Source organism: Carcharhinus amblyrhynchos, chromosome 5, assembly GCF_965287045.1.
Source record: "Carcharhinus amblyrhynchos chromosome 5, sCarAmb.v2.hapA, whole genome shotgun sequence".
NCBI classification, from domain to species: domain Eukaryota; kingdom Metazoa; phylum Chordata; class Chondrichthyes; order Carcharhiniformes; family Carcharhinidae; genus Carcharhinus; species Carcharhinus amblyrhynchos.
In genome coordinates, this window is record NC_137328.1 from 47,842,664 (window position 1) to 47,864,816 (window position 22,153).

The 22,153-nt window shown below is 42.0% G+C and overlaps 1 protein-coding gene across 1 annotated transcript in view; it reads left to right on the forward strand.

The window, feature by feature from the left end:
* Positions 1–22,153, forward strand: part of LOC145343014 (A disintegrin and metalloproteinase with thrombospondin motifs 19-like) — a 414,592-nt gene that overhangs the window by 228,621 nt on the left and 163,818 nt on the right. Inside the window, exon 13 of the mRNA XM_080188739.1 lies at positions 4,659–4,828. Coding sequence (XP_080044865.1) covers positions 4,659–4,828 — 170 coding nt within the window. The remainder of the gene's footprint in view (positions 1–4,658; positions 4,829–22,153) is intronic.

Genomic DNA, 22,153 nt, shown 5'->3' on the forward strand with positions numbered 1-22,153 from the left:
CAAAATCATTTTGCAACTTGTATTCTTATAGGAGAATGACAGAGCTCTGTGGATGAATGTTTTCACCCAAGTGAGCATTACATTTTAATGTTCGTGAAATGCGAATGTTAAAACTTTTAAAAACACATTTTATGTGGTTCATTTAAATATGGTTCCATGAAAGCTGCAATTGCACAGCAATAAATATGAAGACTCAACTTAAGTAGTCAATTAAGAGCCACTTCCCTCTTCCACAGGTATTTAGACCATATCAGGAGGGTCCATTGCCATGTGAGGGGATGGCTGGGTAAACACAGGCAGCCTTCCAGTGACTCCCGGTGAAGATCTTTTCTTTGTGGGCATTCGTGGAGGGATCTGCTGGCAGCAACGTACAGATGGTGTTCCATGACTTCCCCTCTCTCCCACTGTGAACACCCGTGGCTGCAGGCTCTTGCTTTTCCGAACCAGAGGGACTATGCCATTGAGATGGTGCTGATTACTCCCACCAAGGCTGCATCACAGCCTTGGTGGGAATAATCTTTCGGTCCCCAATCAGTAGTTCCACAGTGGGGCACTGTATAAACCAAGAAATACTGGGAGCTTGAAAGAAAAGTACAGCAATAATCATGGGTGAGTTTAATATCACATCGACTGGATCAATCAAATTGGCAAGGATAGTTTCAAGGGAGAGTTCTTTGAATGGATTAGAGATTGTTTCTTGGAACAATATGTTGTGAAACCAACCAGAGAGCAGGCTATTCTGGATCTGGTATTGTGTAATGAGCAGGGATTAATTAATGACCTTAGAGTTAAGGATCCTCGAGGGAAGAGAGATCATAGTATGATATAATCCAAAGTTCAGTTTGAGGACAAGAAACTGGAGTCTGATACTCGCATTCTGGAGTTAAACAATGGCATTAACATAGGCATGGGGACAGATTTGACCCTAGTGGACTGGGCAGGAAGGCTAATTGGTAGGACAGGGGGGTGGGACCCAAAGCAGTAGGGGGATGGAATAGAAGATTGAGGACAGCACAGATGTTAAAGAGAGCACATTAAAAAGTAAAGGCAGTGTCTGTAATCCTAGTACTAAAAACATCAGGCAAAACAAGACAGAGAGTAAGGGAAGTCCAGATTAAATTGCATTTATTTCAATGCAAGAGGCCTAACAGGCAAAGCAGATGAACTCAGGGTATGGATGGGTACATGGGACTGGGATATTATAGCAATTACTGAAACATGGCTAAGGGAGGGACAGGACTGGCAGCTCAATGTTCCAGAATACAATACTAGAGGAGAGATAGAAGAGGAGGTAAGAGAGGAGGGGGAGTTGTACTTTTGATTAGGGAAAGCATCATGGCCATACTGAGAGGGGATATATCTGAGGGTTCACCCACTGAGTCTATATGGGTAGAACTGAGAAATAAGAAAGGGGAAATCATTTTGATAGAGTTGTACTATAGGCCCCCAAATAGTTGGTGGGAAATTGAGGAGCAAATATGTAGGAGATTACAAGTAGCTCATTACAAGTAGCTCCAAGAAAAATAGGTTGGTAATAGTCGGAGATTTTAATTTTCCCAACATTGACTGGGACAGCTATGGTATTAGAGGGTTGGATGGAAAGAAATTTGTTGAGTGTATTCAGGAGGAATTTCTCGTTCAGTATGTGGATGGCCCGACTAGAGAGGGGCAAAACTTGACCTCCTCTTGGGAAATAAGGAAGGGCAGGTGACAGAAGTGGTAGTGAGGGATCAATTTGGGATCAGTGACCATAATTCCAAAGTTTTAAGAAAAATGGAGAATGAGAGGTCTGGCCCAAAAGTTAAAATTCTAAATTGTGGCAAGGCTAATTTTGATGGTATCAGGTAGGAACTTTCAACAGTTAATTGGGTGAGTCTGTGGGAAGGCAAGCAGATGTCTGGTAAGTGAGAGACTTTTAGAAGTGTATTAACCAGGGTTCAGGATAAGCACATTCCTATTAGAGTGAAGAGTAAGGCTGACAGAAGTAGGGGGACCCTGGATAACTTGGTATATTGAGGCCCTGGTCAAGAAGATGAAGGAGGCACATGACATGCAAAGGCAACTGAGATCAAGTAGATCCCTTGAAGAGTATAGAGGGTGAAGGAGTAGAGTTAAGAGAGGGCAAAAAGGGGACGTGCGATTGTTTTGGCAGATAAGGCAAAGGAGAATCCAAGGAGCTTCTACAAAGACATAAAGAGCAAAAGTGTAACTAGGGAGAGAGTAGAATCTCTTAAGGATCAACAAGGTCATCTATGTGTGGATCCACAAGTGATGTATGAGATCCTAAATGAATATTCTCATCAGTATTCACCGTTGAGAAAAGCATGGACGTTAGGGAACTTAGGGAATTAAATAGTGCTGTCTCGAGGACCGTACATATGACAGAGAAGGAGTTGCTGGAAGTCTTAAAGCGCATGAAGTGTCTCCCAGGACACTGTGGGAGGCAAGGGAGGAAATTGTGAGTCCCCTAGCAGAGATATTTGAATCATCGATAGCCACAGCTAAGGTGCCTGAAGATTGGAGAGTGGTAAATGTTGTGTCTTTGTTTAAAAAGGACTGCAGGGAAAAGCCTGGGAACTAGAGGCCTGTGAGCCTCACATCTGTAGTGGGTAAGTTGTTAGAAGGTATTCTGAGAGACAGGATCTACAGGCATTTAGAGATGCAAGGACTGATTAGGGACCGTGAGCATGGCTTTGTGAGTGGAAAATCATGTCTTACAAATTTGATTTTGTTTTGAAAGGGTTACCAAGAAGGTAGATGAGGGCAGTGCAGTTGATGTTGTCTACATGGACTTTAGCAAGGCCTTTGACAAGGTAGTACATGGTAGGTTGTTGCATAAGGTTAAATCTCACGGGATCCAGGATGAGGTAGCTAATGGGTACAAAATTAGCTTGATGACAGAAGAGGGAGGGTGGTTGTAGAGGGTTGTTTTTTAACCTGGAGGCCTGTGACCAGCAGTGTGCCTAGGAATCGGTGCTGGATCCCGTGTTATTTGTCATTTCTATTAATGATTTGGATGAGAATTTAATAGACATGGTTAGTAAGTTTGCAGATGTTAACAGGATTGGTGTCTTAGTGGATAGTGAAGAAGATCATCTCGGATTGCAGCGGGATCTTGATCAATTGGGCTAGTGGACTGACGAATGGCAGATGGAGTTTAATTTAGATAAATGCGAGGTAATGCATTTTGTTCGATCGAACCAAGGCAAGACTTACTCAGTTAATGGTCAGGCGTTGGGTAGAGTTATAGAACAAAGAGATCTAGGGGTTACAGGTTCATAGCTTATTGAGAGTGGAGTCACAGATGGACAGAGTGGTGAAGAAGGCATTCAGCATGCTTGGTTTCATTGGTCAGAACATTGAATATGGCATTTGGGAGATCTTATTGAAATTGTACAAGACAATGGTAAGGCCACACTTGGAATACTATGTACGGTTCTGGTCACCTTATTATAGAGAGGACATTATTAATCTAGAAAGAGTGCAGAAGAGATTTACTAGAATGCTACTGCGACTTAATGGTTTAAGTTATAAGGAATGGCTGGATAGTCTAGCTCTTTTTTCTCTGGAGCGTAGAAGGCTAAGGGATGATTTAATAGAGGTCTATAAAATAATGACGGGCATTGATCAGCTAGATGGTCAATATTTTTTCCCAAAGGTAGAGGAGTCTAAAACTAGAGGGCATAGGTTTAAGGGAGAGGGAAGAGATGCAAAAGGATCCAGAGGGGCAATTTTTTCACACAGAGGTGATGAGTGTCTGGAACAAGCTGCCAGAGGTCGTCGTAGAAACAATTTTGTCTTTTAAAAAGCATTTAGACAGTTACATGGATAAGATGGGTATAGAGGGATATGGGCCAAATGCGGGCAATTGGGACTAGCTTAGGAGTTTTAACAAAAAAAAGTTGGGCCGGAGGGCCTGTTTCCATGCTGTAAACCTCTATGACTGGAGATAGGAAATATTAATGTCTTGTTAAAAAAGGGCATAAAGATGAGTTTAAAAACGACAGGCTAGTCAATTTAATCACTGAAGTATGAGCTCTTTGAAAAGTGATGATCCAGAACAGAGTTAACAAGCAATTGAACAAATGTGAATTAACTGAAGCCAACACAGATTTGGTATAGGAAAATGTGGTTTAACTAACTTGGTCAAATTCTTTGATGAGATAACTGGAAGGCCAGCAGCATAAATGCAATATTCTTAAAGCTGTAACATATTATGTTTCCATATTCTAATTTGTTTCTGGTGTTCAGATTACTGAACGCAAAGGAGGTGGGAGCTGCGGGAAATGAGTTGGAAGAATCCTTACCACCAACTTGGCCTCCTTATTGTGCAAGGGCCTTCTATGGGCCAGTGGAAAATTGCAACAACTGTTTTTCTCTGTCAGAATTGGAATTCAAGCCTCCAGGAAATTCAGGGCTGGTTTTCCCACAGAGTTAAAAGGTATAACTCAATATAGCTGTGCATTCCCAACAGAAATGTAGCTTAAATAAAAGCAAAATATTGTGGATGCTGGAAATCTGAAATAAAAACAGAAAATGCTGGAAAAACTCAGCCTGTCTAGAAGTGTATGTGGAGAGAGAAACAGAGTTAACATATCGAATCTGTATGACTCTTCTATAGAACTAAAAGAGATTTTGTTTGTTTTGTTTCCATCCAGGCCTGGCCCTGAAGGCAAGAATTGTCAGGGTTCCCAAGTACAGTACAGAATATGCAAAAACCCTCCTTGTCCTGCAGGAGTGCCAAGTTTTCGAGACTTGCAATGCCAATCATTCAACAGGCCATCATATCAAAAGCATTCCTTGCAGTGGCATGCCATCACTGATGAAGGTATTTATGTTTTTTAAGACCTCTAATCACAATTGTGTTTCTGTATTCCAAACTGAATTTGTGGGACTCCATTAATCAGTTTTGTGAATTGATGGAAATTTGAAGTTTCTATTCTGTCGTAATTGTGACCACATATGATAGCAAGCAAACTGGTGCACGATGTAATATTTGTGATTCAATAGGTGCCACCCCTGCTAAGTTGGTAAGAAGATGAATTCATCACGTAGTAACACATGCATTCCAACACTCAGTGGAAAAGCTTATGAAAGCACAAATGTTGGGCAACAGGGATTTGTAAGATTGAATGTGTAAGCATTAACCCACAGTTTCTTTGATCTAGCTTCTATCTTCTTTATGCGTATCCACAAAGCCAATTTCAATGCTTTCAAGCTGTTAGAAAATGCCAAGCCCAGAAGACCGGAAAAGCGTGTTTCTTGTTTGGTGAATTTTCAACAACCCCGACACAGTAGAAAAATCATTGCAAATTTCTACTGCATTTCGATAGTCTTCCAGGCCAGACAATTTTAAAGAGGCGCAACTTTCTGTCTCATGCCTTATGCTGTTTTAGGGGCTCCAGGCAGAAGTCTTCCCCTGCCCACCATGCTCACAAGGAAAGTGTTCTTTGGTTAGATTCCTAGAGATAATGGAATCTTTTGAAAGGTGTATTGTGACTTAATAAATCCAGAGAGAAGCAGAAGGCAGAGGGAGGAACATGGAGGAAAGAGAACTGAAGATAATGAGAAGAGATGTGTAGAAAGACAATGCAGGAGAAGAGTGAGAAAGAAGTCGAAAAGCGGATAAAAAGGAAACAAAAACTACAGAGCAGAGTTAACGTAAATGATTAAAAAAAAGGAGGAAAGCAAATGAATCAGACTGTGAACAGTGGAATGAACAGGGAATGTAGAGGGTGGGGGAAAGACGGAAAGAAAGATGAGGCTTGTAAATGGCATTTGCTTTGCTGTAAGTGGCAGATTTGCTTATCTGTCATGTTTACGGCAACTCTCTACAAGATCAATTTAGTGAATCCCACACCCTCAGCTCTTTCTTGTAACTCTGCAAAATATTTCTCTTTAGGTGTTTATCCATTTCCCATTTGAAAGGCATAGTGGTGTTTCCACCACACACTCGGGCAGTGCATTCCAAATGCTAACTACTTGCTGCATAAAAAGCTCTTCCTCTTGTCGCCGTTGGTTCTTTGGCTAATCATGTGAACTCGGTATCTTCTGGTTCTCAACCCAGTAGGAACAATTTCTCTCCTCTGATGATTCGCTCCTCTATCAAATCCTCTCTCAACCTTCTCTTCTGTATGGAGAAAACATTCAGTTCCTCCAGTTTATCAACATAACTGAAGTCTTTCATCTCTCTCAAATCTTTCTGCACACTGTCTAAAGTCTTCACATCCTTTCTGATGTGCACTCCTCAGAATTGAATACATTCTCCAGCTAAGGCCAAATTAGTAATACTTCAAACTTCTTCATAACTTGCTTGTTTCAGTACTTTATGCTTCTATTTAGACAGCTCTAGATCCTAGATGTGTTTTAACTACTTTCTCAAGCTGCCCTGCCAACTTTAACATTCTGTTCATATGTACCCGCAAATGTCTTTTTCATACACCTCTTTATAGAATTGTATCCTTTATTTTATACTTCTTCTCCTTGTTCTTCTGACCAAAATGTATTACTTTACATTTCTTTGCATTAAATTTTATCTGCAACATATCTACTCATTCTTCTTGTCTGCCTGTGTCCTCATGAAGACCATCACTATCCTCGTAACATTGCAACATTTCCAAGTTTTGTGTCATCCACTGATTTTGAAATTGTTTCCTGTACACCAAGTTTAGGTCATTAATATGTATCTCAAGAAAAGCAGTGGTCCTAGTACCAACGACAGGAAACATGCACTATAGACATTCCTCCAATCCGAAAATGCCTCTCCACCATGTTTCCTGTCACGCAGCTAACTTTGTTTCCGTGTTGCCCCTAATCGGCTGTTTCCATGAGCTTCAGCTTACTGACAAAGCTTTGGGCAGGGATTCTTCCAAAAAAGATTTTAAGTTCCCGACAGGCAGGTAAATGGGAGGAACTCCTGCCAGTTTTTTTAAGCATGATTTCCAAAATGAATTTCCAATACTCTGCACATCACAGAGTGCCCTAGCGGGATTCCCTCTGAAAAGCAGTGGGCGGGGCCTATTCCCATCTGGAAGCTGGCCACTGTTCATGCGCCAATCTGTCAGCATGGAAATCGGCTGACAGATTGGTGCATGCATAGTGACCCACTCTGACAGTGTGGAAATCGGCGCATGTGCAATGGCCCCCAATCGCTGGTCTACTGAGTCTCCCAATAACTGGGTCCCGGGTCAATCCCTATGTCATTTCCACCTCCCTCCCCCCAAACCAGCTCTGACTCCCAAACCTGGGTGGCCAGCCCTGATCACCCTCCCTCCCACTCTCAGTGCAGATGGCAGCAAGTTCCCCCACCAATCGTCTCTCTAATATGCCATGTCCTCAATAGGCGCTGTCTGCTTTGCACTGCCAGGTGCCCAGTGGGAAGAACCAAGGTACCTCCTTAACAGTGTAAGTTTGCCCCTTTGGCAGTGCCAGTCTGGCACTGTCCAAGGGGCACAATCCATACCCCTGACCTCCTGGGGAGGCCTTTAATGTTTTCTGTTCCCTCCAGTGGGGTCAGGCCGACTGTTCCCCGTTAGTGAAGGGCAGTTGTAAACCCTGCTGGAGAAAACCACTTCTGGCATGAGGAAGACACTAGCTGGCCTGGGAAATTCTATCCAGGGGCTGTAAATCATATGGAAATACCCAGTGGGAATCCTGCAAAATTGCCACTGCTGATGTCTTCCAGTCTGTTGCACTACTGGGCAGCACAGCATGCTGGGAAAATCACCCCCTTTATGTTACACTTTATCAAACATCTTTTGTAAGATTATGCATACCAAATCAACTACATTGCCTTCATTGACCTTCTCAATTACCTTATCAATGAATTTAATTGAACCTTATTTGAATTCATCAAATCTGTACTGGTTTTAATTAAGCCAGTTTGTCCACTTGACTGTTCTGTATTGGTTCTGAAAGTTTTCCCATTTCCAAGATTGAATTGATTGGCCATATTTGCTGAATTTATCTTTGCAGCCTTTTTTTGAACAAGGTTGTACCGTTTGCAGTTCTCCGGTCCTGTGGCACCAGCCCACATCAAAGGAAGATTATGGCCAGCACTACCACAATTTCTACCCTTACTGCCCACAGCACCCTTGGATGTATCTCATCCCCTCATAATAACTTACTAAATAAGTACAGCAGCCGTTCTTATAAATCCAATATATAAATATTTGACCCAACTAGTCTCTCAATAATCTCTTTTTCTTCAGTGACTGTGGCAGCATCATCCTCCTTGATAAAGACAGATGGAAAATATTCGCATAATACCTCAGCTTTCATCTATATATTCCTTTTTTGGGCCTCCAATCAGCCCCAATCCTCCTCTTCCCACCCTTTTACTGTTTAAGAGTTTATAGAACTATTTTGGACCCCATTTTAGTTTAGCTACCAGTCACTTCAAACAGTCTCTTTTTGCCTCTCATTTTGCTTTTTACTGTCCCTCCCCTTGGAACATTTTATAATTGGCCTGGTTCCCACTTGCGTTATCAACCTAACATCTCTCATACCCATCCTTATTTTAGTCTCTATTTCTTTGTCAACCAGGGAGCGCTGGCTTTTTTGATCTGTCTTTTCTCCTTATTGGAATGTGCCTTGACTAGCTGTATCATCTCATCTTTAAAGGCTGCCCTTTGTTCCCTTACAATTCTCCCTTGGGAGTATTTGATTTCAATTTACTTGTGACAAAGCTTGTCTCAGCCCTTTGAAGTTGGGCCCCCTGCAATTAAGTATTTTAACTCCTTGTCTATTCCCATAACTAACCTAAACCTTATAGTATTATGATCACCGTTTCCTAAATGTTCCCCAAATGACACTTCACTCACCTGACATATCCCATTCCTCAGTTAATGCAGCAAACACTAGAATTATGAAAGAATGGACATCAAAGCATACGCTTGGGGGAGATGGTGGTGTAGTGGTAATGTTATTGGACTAGTAGTCCTGGGTCTCGAGCCATATGGGTTCAAATCCCCCCATGGCAGCTGTTGTAATTTAAATTGAATGAATAAATCTGGAATATAGTGCTATCTCGATAATGGTCTCCAAGATTGCCATAAAAACCCCTAATGTCCTTTAGGGAAGGAAATCTGGTACCCTTACCAATCTGGCCTACATTTGACTCCGGCCCCACAGCAATGCGTTTGACCCTTGATTGCCCTGTGAAAAGACATAGCAAACCACACAGCTCAGTGGCAGTTAGGGGTGGGCAATAAATGATACCAGTGATGCCCGGAACCAAGAAGATGAAAAACAAGGTACGTTCAGTCAACTGAAAGATCAGATATTATGGCAGTCAACATCTGATTAAATTTGTGCAAATGGCCAGGGAAAATTTAAGTGAAAATAAACTACAGTATTGAATGCAAACAGTGGATGTGCTTGCAATGTTCGTTCATTGCATTAATTGCAAGTGGACAGTTGCTCAAACACATGAATTATGGTGGTTGTAAAATAAAAATTGACAAAATTAAATAGAGAATTAGAAGAAAAGCCGATATGGCTCATTTTAAATTTATGCTGCCTTGCTGTGTAAGTGGATGAAGTGGATCAAATCCAACCAAAGTGAACTCCACAGACCACAGATGATGACAGCTCTGTTACAGTCCAGGCCACATTGTTTGTGCTGTTAAGAGTGATTTCAAATGCAATTGAAATTGGAAGCATTGTGGTTTACAGTGGACAGTGTAAACTGGGCAGCAGTAAGCTAAACAAAGCACATTCCAGAAAACGTGGATAAATGTAATTTTATAGAAGCACTAAATTGGCTGATTCAGCCCTGTAATTTGGATTGCTGTTCTAAACCTATTCCTAAATTGTACCGTTAAATGTGGACAGAGAAATTTATAATCAAAATGTAAAATTAAAGACCGAATACATGAGAGCTAAATGCGTGCAAATTTTTTGCTGCCTGCCTATATCAGTGACTAGCTAGTTGGTTGTTTGGATTTGTGAGCAAGGGGCCATAATATGAATGGCTAGCACCACTTAGAATCATAGAATCCTGACAGTGCAGAATTAGCCTGACCGACAGCAATCCCACCCAGGCCTTATCTCCATAACCCCATGTATTTACCCTGCTAAACCCCTGACACTAAGGAGCAACTAAGCATGGCCAATCAACCTACCCTGCACATCTATGGAAGGAAACCGGAGCACCTGGAGGAAACCCACTCAGATACAGAGAGAATGTGTACTCCATGCAGTCAGTGACCCAAGGCCACAATTGAACCCAGGATCTTGGCACTGTGAGGCAGCAGTGCTAACCACTCTTAAAACTAACCTGTACTCCTTAAAGCTAGACTGCACTACTTAAAGCAGAACAGATCCTGGCAGTAACGCAGGAAATGACTCTGATGTGGGAAATATTGAGGCATGACACAATATTGAAGAAGTCCAGCAACAGGATTTTTAGACACTTCGTTGGAGCCCTTGTGGGAAGAGGCGGAAAGGAGGAGAGATGTCCTCTGTCCAAAGGAGGCCTGCAAACACATACTCAAAAGGCAGTGGGAACAGGTAGCCAGGAAAGGCAATGCCAGGAATCAAGCCACAAGGACCTGGGTGCAGTGTCACAAAATGCTCAAGAACCTGGTATGAGCAATCGAGGTCAGTGAAATTACCTTCATATCCTACCAACTGCATCAATAGCCTCAGACACTGCTCAATTCACCATCATGTTGAACAACAATATGCGTTATGCATTGGGAAGCAAGCTTGCGTCAGTGTCAGGTCCTAACATGTCACAGGGCATTGTGCAGGCATTTGCCATGGACCATGCAGAATGAAGACATTGCGACTGTCTCCAGATACCAGATATTAATATGCATGATTCACTGTGTGTAATCATCACCGGTTGATTGTTGAGGGAGAAGGACTCCTGGTGGCTCCCATACCGTTACATATGGTGCCTGCAGAATGATGTGCATTTCGTCAGTGGCAACCTGCACCAAGGGGAATCTGGTAATCCTTGCAAAACTCACTCTACCTGATATTCTGTGGTAAGAGAGAATGAAATGAAGTTGGTTCCCAATGAGAAGAGAGCCTAAGTAATGTCCTTTACATGACAGTGTATGGCAAACTGTGAGATGAAGCAAATATGCCCAGCTCAAGTCCAGAAGCAGCCAGAGACATAAAAAAAACACAGCCATGTTCACCTTCACATACACCAACAAAGCATTCCTTCCTTGCCCTGAGGTTGAATTGTGACTGTGCCAGATTTCAATGAGGATGTTCTCGTTAAATAGCAAACATCCTGAACATCACTCTTCACCAGGGTTCAGGTAGAGAAATGTTCCCTGAATATGCTGGATAGATATGGCCACCAGCTAACAGTTCTTCCTCTTCCTTTCTTATTTGCATGGCCTCTGTTCATTCTTCAAGTCATGGGTCACAACTTTTCAGGTGGTGGGGTCTGGCTTCCTGACACTCAGGGAGTTAGCGGAGAACATATACCTGCCAACTCCAAGCCCCACAACCAGTTCATGCTCGAATGAGCATTTTAAGAGGCTACCGACAGGCCTTTTGTCCCTCAGTTTGGCCGGCAGCTCTCCAGCCTCTGCAGCAGAAGTGCTGGCTGCAAAATCCCGCCTAGTGTTTCTGATGGCTGAATAGATGTATGTTGGGGCTACATTGAATAATATAACTTGTAGTATGGAATTTTGGAACAATTAATTATATCTAATGGAAACGAACACATTTGCTTCTCACCTTCAGTATGTTGTCTGATTAGCAAGGAATTTAAGAAATCAACCTTAATTGATACAGAGCCACCCTGTGGCTGCATCAATAGACATTCAGGGAGATGTATCCATATTCTTCAATTTGGGTGGCACAGAATTAAAGACGCTTTTTGTGACTGATGTGTGGGACAAAGGACTATATACTCTAAACAACAAAACCCTGTTAGATGGCCACCTACAAGCATTAAAGGCTGCAATTAACAGGGATCCATACAGGAAATGCTGAAAAAACCCAGCTGCTCTGGTTCTTTTCAAGAAGAATCAAATGGACTCAAAGCATTAACTCCGTTGTTGTCTCCAGCGATGCCGCCAGACCTGCTCAGTTTTTCCAGCATCTTTTGTTTTCATTTCTGATTTCCGGCATCCACAGTATTTTGCTTTTGTTGCAATTAACAGGGAAATTGCCACAAGGATTATATTTCCCTGTAGCTCTATTGATGCAGCCACAGGGTGGCTCTGTGTCAATTAAGGATGATTTCTTAAATTCCTCGCTAATCGGACAACATGCTGAAGGTGAAAAGCAAATGTGTTTGTTTTCATTAGATATAATTAATTATTCCAAAATTCCATCCTACAAGTTATATTATTCAATTTTGTCCCAACGTACATCTATTCACCTATCAGAAACGCTAGTTGACTCTCCTCACTAGATAGTGCATCTCTGTTCCTCCACCCAGCTTCTCACTTGATATTTGCTCTAATATGCCCTTCAGATCTTTTGTTGCGACTTCAAATTCAGAACTTTGCATGTTTTTAATACTTTTTTTTCAAATTTATGCTCTAGCTCCACTGACGCACATGTTTTAACCCTTAATATATGTGTTACCTTTTTCAAATTTTTGGTCTAGCTGCTGGCTGGATAGTATTTGGTGGTTGGTATCGACATGGTGGGCTGAAGATCCTGTTTCACTGCTGTGTGACCCTATCCCAAATGTGTGTTTGTGTCAGGCCACAATTACCAATTTCACACATTCTCACCTTGCATGGCTCAAAAATTCCCAAGATGCACCAGGTGCTGAAAATGCTCAAGCCCCAGGCACACTGACCAATAAAGGATCCTCAGGGCCTGTCTCATATTGGCTGTCCGTTGACTCCTGCATTTTTTTTAAAGGCTCCAGTCTGCTTTGCCACCTACAATTCTTCTCAGATTTTTCAAGAATGGAAATATCTTGGGAGTTAACTGCCCTATGTCAAATTTTGTTCTATGTGGGAATTTTTGAGCCAGGCAAGGCAAGAATGTATGAAATTGGTAATTGTGGCCTGATACACACACACTTAGGATAAAGTCATACAGCAACAAAACAGGTCCTATCATATAGACTGAGTTAGTGTTCCCTCGGGCTCCTGAGTTTCATGCTTTGGTGTGTGTAGCTCCTCTGGTCCTCTTCTCATGGCAGATAACGATGCTATGCTCCCATTTTTATTTCTGCCTAGCCCATTGAATTAAAGCTTCCTTGTGGTTTCTGTTTGCTCTTTTCAAGTATTTGTGCCTTTCTATGGCCCCCTCTAGCATCAGTTATATTTTGTATGTTAACATATCAGTATTATTGGACATCAGTCATTCCAAGTCACCGTGAACAGTGACACTGAAAATCTGAAATACATGTTCTTAAAAGTCTGTCACCTGCCAACATTCCTTGTGGCAATTTCCCTGTTAATTGCACCAAAAGCAAAATATTGTGGATGCTGGAAATTAGAAATGAAGACAAAAGATGCTGGAAAAACTGAGCAGGTCTGGCGGCATCGGTGGAGAGAATAATGGAGTTGATGCTTTGAGTCCATTTGGCTCTTCTTGAAGAGAACCAGAGCAGCTGCGTTTTTTCAGCATTTCCTGTACTGATTCCTGTTAATTGCAGCCTTTAATGCTTGTAGGTGGCAATCTAACAGGGTTTTGTTATTTAGAGTATGTAGCCCTTTATCCTGTACGTCAGTCACAAAAAGTGTCAACTGTTTGCTAATAACTGTTTAGGAAAGTGCAATTTAAAAATGTTTGCGTAGAGATTTACACCATGAATATTTATATAGGCAGTTTCCATTGTAAATATTGACAAATATTTTAATGGGGAGAAGGTGGCAGGAACTGCACAATAGAAGTGATTTTTAATAGTAAGTACATATAATGTATTACAATATCATACGTAACTTGCATTTTATAAGCTTGATCTCACGTGATTTATCATTATTTTGATATAACACTTTTGATTACTTAATAACTTCTTACTCAGCTGTCAATTACAACTTTATAAATGGTGACACGATGGCACCATGGTTAGCACTGCTGCCTTACAGTACCAGGAACCCAGGTTTGATTCCTGGCTTGGGTCACTGTCGGTGCAGAACCTGCATGTTCTTCTGTATCTGCATGGGTTTCCTCCAGTGTTCCCAATTTCTTCTCTCAGTCTGAAAGGCATGCTGGTTAGGTGCTTTGGCCATGCTAAGTTCTCGCTCAGTGTACCCGAACAGGTGCCAGAGTGTGACAACGAGGGGATTTTCAAAGCAACTTCATTGTAGTGTTAATGTGGGCCCATTTGTGACACTAATAAATAAAAAAATGTAATAAAAGGTAGAGGATTACTGAGCCTAATTCTGACGATTACGGAATGGAGCATATGCAGTTCAAATTCTCAGTATTCCTGAGGCAGTTGTTAAAATTGCTACCACATAACTTTCTCTGTAATAGTGGACGATATTGTAAATACGTAGAAACCAGCTTGATGGTTACAAAGTCAAAATATTTAATCTAACCAAAATGTAGCAAACTGGCTTTACCATGACGGGTTTGGTAAAATTGGATTAAGCTCTGTCATAATATCAGTAACAAAGATTCAAAGGTGCAAATGTGAAGGTTTTCATGTTTCTCTATTCATTGCTTTATCACAGTTGGCAAGGTACAAATCTCTCAACGTTCAAATCAAAATCATAGTTCTGTAACCGAAATGAACATGTCTGCATTACTTCAGAAAACTCGATAAATAGCATTCTCCTTTACATCATTGACTCTGGAATATATTCCACTGGTAGATACTTGGAGAATGACATCTCATGGCACACAACCATTACCTTCAGCACTGCATCACCAGCACATAGTACTTTCTTTTATAATAAAAACGGCTTTTTTAAAAAAAAACTTGGCACTAATGCAGCCAGTCAGGCTTGGAAAGTCATTAACCACATATTGTGTTTGATGTGACAACGTATAGCCGTAGCGCTGGTCTTACAATTTCGATTACAAGGATAAATGTTCTTCTGTGGAACACGTCTCGTATCATAAATACTTCAGTAAAATATTTGGGGAAATCAGGATGGGTAATTTTAGGATGTTGTTTTTTTTTCCAAAGTATTTGGACTTTATAAGAAAGGTTAGATGCCAAAATATCTTTGCACTATCCAAGAGTCAAAAGTTTATTGCCTTGATATATTTTGAAAGAGAAAGAAATAAATATGTGTAAGGAAATATTGGCCCAGATTTAGTAGTAAGCAACAGCATTCGCCATTCTCTGTGTGGCAACTGCCCGGAGTGTCTTTTTGCAGGCTTTTGACTGTAAACTTGCTGTCTACTCTCTCAGCGCCCCCTACAGAGCATATGTGGTATGTGTAAGCAGGGCAAGCAACAGAGAGACTCTATAGCCAATCATGGTGAAGAATTCTCATTGAACTGTGTAGGGCTGTATTTTATATGCCCCAATGCGTGTGTTTCATGTTGGAGGCATATGAAACAGAGCAGATGCCTATCCAACCGTCTTCCCATCAAAACCCCAAACTGGGGGGTGGGGAGTGGAGGCAGGCAGGCAGGTGCAGAATCAACAGCCTATTCTCCGGGCCCACTACTTTTAAATAAATAATCAATGGTCAAATTAAGCTTGTTATCAAGTTCAATTGACCCTAATAATACGCTGCCACATCACAAAACATTTGTACCAATATCTTCCGGCCATTTACACCCCGCTGTTGGTGCAAGCGAGGACGGAGAATTTGGTACTCAGCCAATTCTCCGTTTATTGCAGCGCAGCAGAGAATCCCGTTGGCATGAACAGCCGCAAAATTCCAACCTTGGTGTAGGCACCCAGGCAGGAGCGGAGAGCCTTATATTTTTTTTTCCACTGAAATGTTTAAAGGGCAGGAAGGAAGGGGATAGGGTCACTCTTTGCTCTTTGGGCCTGCCCTTTGCCAGTCATGGGGCAACTCCACCCCTCCTTCCTAACTGCTCCCTTCCTTAAACCCAGTCGTCCGCCCCCATGCTTATCTCCCTAACCATTGTGGAATGGTCACAAAGATCAAGCTCAAAGATGCTGAGATCTCCAACATAGGTCACCAGGCAGAGGATCAGCGTTCTCCACCAATGAACGTCAGTGCCTCACGAGGTTTAGGCTTTCATTGTCAATTGTCCCTGGCATCTGCAGCCCTCTGACGCTAAGCTTCCATCACAGTATCAGTGGCCATCAATATGGCCATCACTAGAATTCTCCCCACAAATATGACTTGGATTCTCCTCTTCATCCTGGAATTCTATGCTATCTTTCCCTTCAGAGAGAGAAGCCAGAGAATTGCGAATGTGAAAAACAGATTGTGTGGAGAGGAGGGATGGACAACATTTGTTGGGGAGGTGACCATTTAGACTTGGCACCATCTCAGACCCAAGATGAGTGACAATATTGGATATTCTGATGTGAGTGACTGGAGAGAAAGGAATGACTAAAACTGCAGGATGCGTTAGTTTTAATTACCGCCTCTGCAATATTGTTAGACTCCATTCTTGCCTCAGTCGATCAGTTACTGACACCTTCATCCATGCCTTTGTTACCTTTAGACATGACTATTCCAATGCACTCCGCAGGGCACACATAATCTACCCTCCATAAACTTGAGATCAACCAACTCTTTGCTTCCCCTGTCTGAATCACACCAAGTCCTGTTCACCCATCATCCTGTGCTCTATGATGTACATTTGATCCTAGTTAAGCAGCACTTTTATTTTAAAATTCTCATCTTATTTTCAGAAACCACTCCTTATATCTGTAATCTTCTCCAACTCCACAACCCTCAATATATTTGCACTCCACGAATTCTGGCCTTTTGAGCTCTTGAGCATCCCCATTTTAACCACTTTCCCATTGTGATTGTGCCTTTATTGACCAATGCCCTGAGCGCTGGAATTCCTTCCGTGAATGTCTTCATTTTTCCATTTCTCTTTTCTCCTTTAACACACTCCTTAAACCCTACCTCTTTGGCCAAGTATTCAGTCACCTGCCTTAATATCTCCTTTTCAGTATCTTGCTTCATTCTGCTCATATGGATGTTTTATTTCAAGATGTCATTAAATTTAAGTTGTTGTTGCTGTTCCTAACTCTTCTTGCCATATTTGATGGGTAGCTAGAGGGCAAACCCACACCCTTCCATGAGGTTCTGTGAGAGCACAGCCTATGAAAAAGCACAGCAACTGGGGACCACAATTCCCAGATTTCCATGTTTAACCACACGTGTGTGTAACAGCAATTGCTGTACAATTTAGCCCCTAACAACAGAGAGCACTGGTAGCCTCGCTATTATTATTAATGTAAAATTCAACCCATTCTTTTTCGTTTGATTTATGTGATATGAGATGTTGCATTCTTTTTTACTTGCGGTTCATTTTAAACAGATCCCAGCTTCAATTTTCTTAACTCAGTCTTTGGACAGGATTTGTTCCCTTGGAGCTGCAGACAGTACTAAATGCCAAGTTCTGATATGGCGCACACTGCAGTATTACCAGAAACCGGCCTATTCATTCATTCCAATGCACCAGGGTGAAAAAGTGATATCACATGTTCATAGTCTGAATAAATTTGATGTTGAAACAATTATGCTAGCTATGCAATAAACTCTATAACAGCCTTCCATCTATATAGCAATTTTTTCAACTCTAATTTGGGCTTGATGCTTTGTTTCCTCTCTGAATTGATTCACAATTTTTATGCTCCTGGTGCTAGGTGAATGCTGTATAATTTAGAATTGTGATGATTAGTAAATTTGCCTTTAAGTGATTAAAAAACTATGGACAAACATTTACTATATTAGTAATTATTCTTGTGGGAGGAATACAGTCCAAGTGATGAGGGTATTTTTCAGTGTTGTCTCTATTCTGTACATTCTAGTATAGGTTAAACTCAGTAAGGAATTATTTCCACCAATTTAGCCAATTATATTCTTAAGTATAGCGACCATGGCCACGATTCTCCAGCCCCATGCATTCACGCCAGGGGCAGAGAATCGCGTGGGGAGGGTCGATAATGCAGTTATCGCTGGCAAGAACCCCTTTTGGGATTGTCCCAGCTCCCGCACCCCGACACAATCTGGTTCAGCAAGAGCGTGAACCAGATTAGCATGTTCAGGATCAGTCTGAACCCGGCTCCTGCAAATCTCAGTGCCTTGGGTGCAGCAGGAACTGGGAGCAAATCACAACTTGTCTCCCACAAACTGGGCCGCGCTGGAGGGGTTTGGCGGCCATTGAAGCCCCCAGGTGATAAGGGAAGTGGCTGGGTAGTGCCCTGGCACTGCATTGCCACTTCACAGTGCCAACCTGGCAGTGCCAGGATGTGAAGTTCACAGCATCAAAGTGGGGGACCTGAAGAGGGAGGGGGGTTCATGGGAGAACATGAGGAGTTGGGGGAGCTTTGGTAATGCTATAGTAGTGTGCTGCTCACGTGGGGATATGGGTGCTGGTACCAGCAAGTGGGTCCTGAGTCCTGATGCCAGCAAGTTGGGAGGGTCTTGATGCCAGCGAGTGGAGAAGTCCTGATGCAAATTAGGTTGGGGATGATGGTGGTGGTGATGTAGGGTTGTCTGGAGATTGGGATGCCCTTTAAGATTGGCGTCCCAATCTCCTAGGAGATGGCCTTGTCGGTGTCTTTCGGACCCCATTCGAAAAATGTGTTGGTGAATTGCGAACTGAATCACACCTAACCAACCAGCAGGAATTTCACCAGTTTTCTTGCTGGATACAACATTTGAAATTTTTTGGGTGAATTCTGCCCCATATTTTGATCATTTAAAAAGTGTGCAGGGAAATGCTCCAAATGATTTTTTTTTTACATTAATGCAGAACTTAATGCACAATTACACACAATGGGGGAAAAAAGTCATTTAGAATTCCTACTGTGCAGGCACAGGTCATTCGGCTCATCAAACCTGCACCAACAGCAATCCCATCCAGGTCCTATCCCTGTAATCCTGCATATTTACCCTGCTAGTCCCCTGACAGTAAGTGTCAATTTATCATGGTCAATCCACCTAACCTGCACATCTTTGGATTGTGAGAGGGAACCAGAGAACCCGGAGGAAACCCATGCAGACACGGGAAGAATGTGCAAACTCAACACATACACAAGTATGCATGTAATGTATGTCTGTATATTGTATGCCCTGTTTGTGAACAGAACTCCCACTCACCTGATGAAGGGGCAGCACTCCAAAAGCTTGTGGCTTATGCTATCAAATATGCCTGTTGGACTTTAACCTGGTGTTGTGAGCCTTCTTACTGTACTTAACCCAGTCCAACACCAGCATCTCCACATCTGAGATTAAGTCAGCAGTGTGTTTGTAGCATGTCAAGCTACACGCCAGTCTGTGACAGATTCATACTTGCAGTAGCTTTGCATCTTAAAAATGCTCATGAGTGTAAAACATTTTAAAATTATGTCCTACCTTCAGGATAAATTCAGTGAGGCATGAGGATCTTGTGGCACCCTGTACATTTTACAGGCATCATGCACCAGTTTGCTTTGTGCAGTTCTGTCTGAGGTCAGCAAGTTTCCTTTTGAACTCTGGAAGCTCAGGGAGAATGGGGAGTGGAACAGGGATCCAAGGGAGGGAAGAGAGAAGTGAGAGGAATATTCTGACTGTGGTGTGTTGGAGGACGGAGTGGCAGTCAGTCAATTTAAGAAAATTGTATATCCAAAAGTATGTCCATCTCAGGGTGTTTGCTGACAGAGTCCTTACAGAGCCTTGAGTTCTCATAAAGCATTTCAGTGGCCACTACTGAGAGTTATTGTGGACAGTGCCCTTTACAATGCATAGAAGGGAGTGCTGAGTGTAAGTTCAGCCATATCCCACATTGTGGTGAGTAAAATACTGAACATTAACATATAAACATTCAATAAAAAGTGAATGAAAACAACATAAAGGAAATGTCCCCAGCTACCCTGTAACATCAATGTGTGCCAGCTATGAGGCATGCTGGTACATTTGGATCTCTGACTAAGTTAATCTTAATAAAATGAAGGTAATGCATCTATGAATAAAATAAAACCAATGAACCGTGAAATATTTACAAGCAGAATTTAAATTTGAAGAAACACCCATGCCACCTTTGTTCTCTCAATAAATCTTACGTTGATGACAAACAAGTTGGGTTGGAAGATTGTGGCTATGATGCACAGCCCCCCTGTTTGACCAGAAGGTTCTTTTATAGCCCAGCCTCATCTCCAGCATTGTCAACTGATGTGAGGTTTCACCAATGAAAAGCTTCTCCTATTGCAGAATTACACGTGCCTCTGTGTGATCAGCCCCACTTTGAAATTTAATTGTAATTGCATGGGAAACAGGGAATAAAATTGAGACACGAAGTGGCACAAACTTGAGGTTTTGCTGTCAGGAACACCGTTCCACTGATAAAATTCTGCCCACTTAGTGTAATGTCCGAAGCCCAACATTCTTCAACTGCATTATCAATAACCAATTGTTCATTAGAAAGTAAGAAATTAGACTGTTAACTGATGATTGTGGAACACTCAACTCCATTCACAATTCATCAAATAATGAAGTAGTCCATGTGTGAATGTAGCGAAATCTGGACAATGCTTAGACTGATAGTGATAAATAAAATTTTTGCCACAGAAGTGACGGTCTGTTATCATCTGCAGCAGAATATCACCTTGATGTTCATTTGCATTGCCCCATTGTCAAAGCTGCCACTATCAACAACTTGGGAGTCACTATGAACCAAAAACTCAATTGGCTTAGCCACAAAAATGCCATGACGACTGGAGAAAGATGATTTGGGTATGTTGTGACAAGTGGCTCAGTTCCTGAATTCCCAGAACCTTTCCACCATTTACATTTGTCGGGCTGTGATGGAATACAGCCCATTTGTGTGGATGGTGCTGCTCCAACAATTCTGACACAGTACAGCATCATCAAGTTTGAAGCAGTCTGGTTGTCATCACTTCCCCACCAGTTTAAACATCCATATCTGGAGAGATAAGAATAGCACGTGCATTGTCACCACCAGGTTTCCCTTCAAATCATGCATTATCCTGAATTGGATATATATTGCCATTCCTCCATTGCCACAGAATCAAAATCCTGGAGCTCCCTACCTGATAGCACTGTGGGAATGACTTGACAAAGTAGATTTCAGTGATTCGACGATTAGGTTCACCATCACTTTCTCAAGATAAATCAGGGATGGACAATCACTGGTCATGTTAGTGACAGTGAGCCAGATCTTCACTTTTGAGGTAGATAATTCGAGTCAGGAAATTTCCCTGCTCAGCACACTTGCCTTGAGAAAATGTGCCCCAGATGGGGCAATTTTCACTCCAAGCTAGATAGGTGCAGGATGGGGCTGGATCTGTCACCATCCCCCCCTCAGATGGAGATCAAAGATGGGTCAAAGGGGCTGCTGAATGCTGATGGTCTATATAAAAGACCTGCCTCAGTTCTTGCGGACTTTATCCCAGTTATTTTGTTAAATATTAGGCCCTATTGCCCTTATTCCCTCACCACACACACCATACGTCAACTCATGCTCTCCATGCCAACTCATATCACATATCCACCACCCTTTGCCCTTATGCACTCCATATCAACTCACTTATATACACTAGAACTCGGGAATCATGTTGAAATGAAATAAAGTAAAAATCTAAATATCTATCACTATGATTAAAAAATCCCATTCATGAAGCCCCATTCAAAGCTTTAAAAGCTTCACTCCCGCACCTCCCCCCCCGCCATTTCCACAAGATCTCTCATCAAAGCCAACAGACTTACATTAATAGCAGTTTATCAAAGGCAATTAATTCTTCAATAATCTCTTTAAGCTGCCAATCAAACTGTGAACTTGCAGCTCCTGTCCTCTCGCCCCCACTCCCCCACCCACAGCTGGGAGAATTATAGGGTGGTGGAAATCAACCAACCATATACAATTATTGTGATAATGTCAACAACCAACTTGTGTAGCTCTCACTGACGTAAGTAAGCTGTTTGGTAAATTTCTGAAGGGCTGTGGTTTTAAACAACTCTACAGCTTGAGTTTTTTCAACTCTTATTGACACAGGCAGGCTGTTTATTTAAAATTTTTATATGCTTGTGGACTTAAATCATTTAATAATTCAACAGACCTTATCAGCCCTTCATTAGCATTTACACCCTCTTCGTAA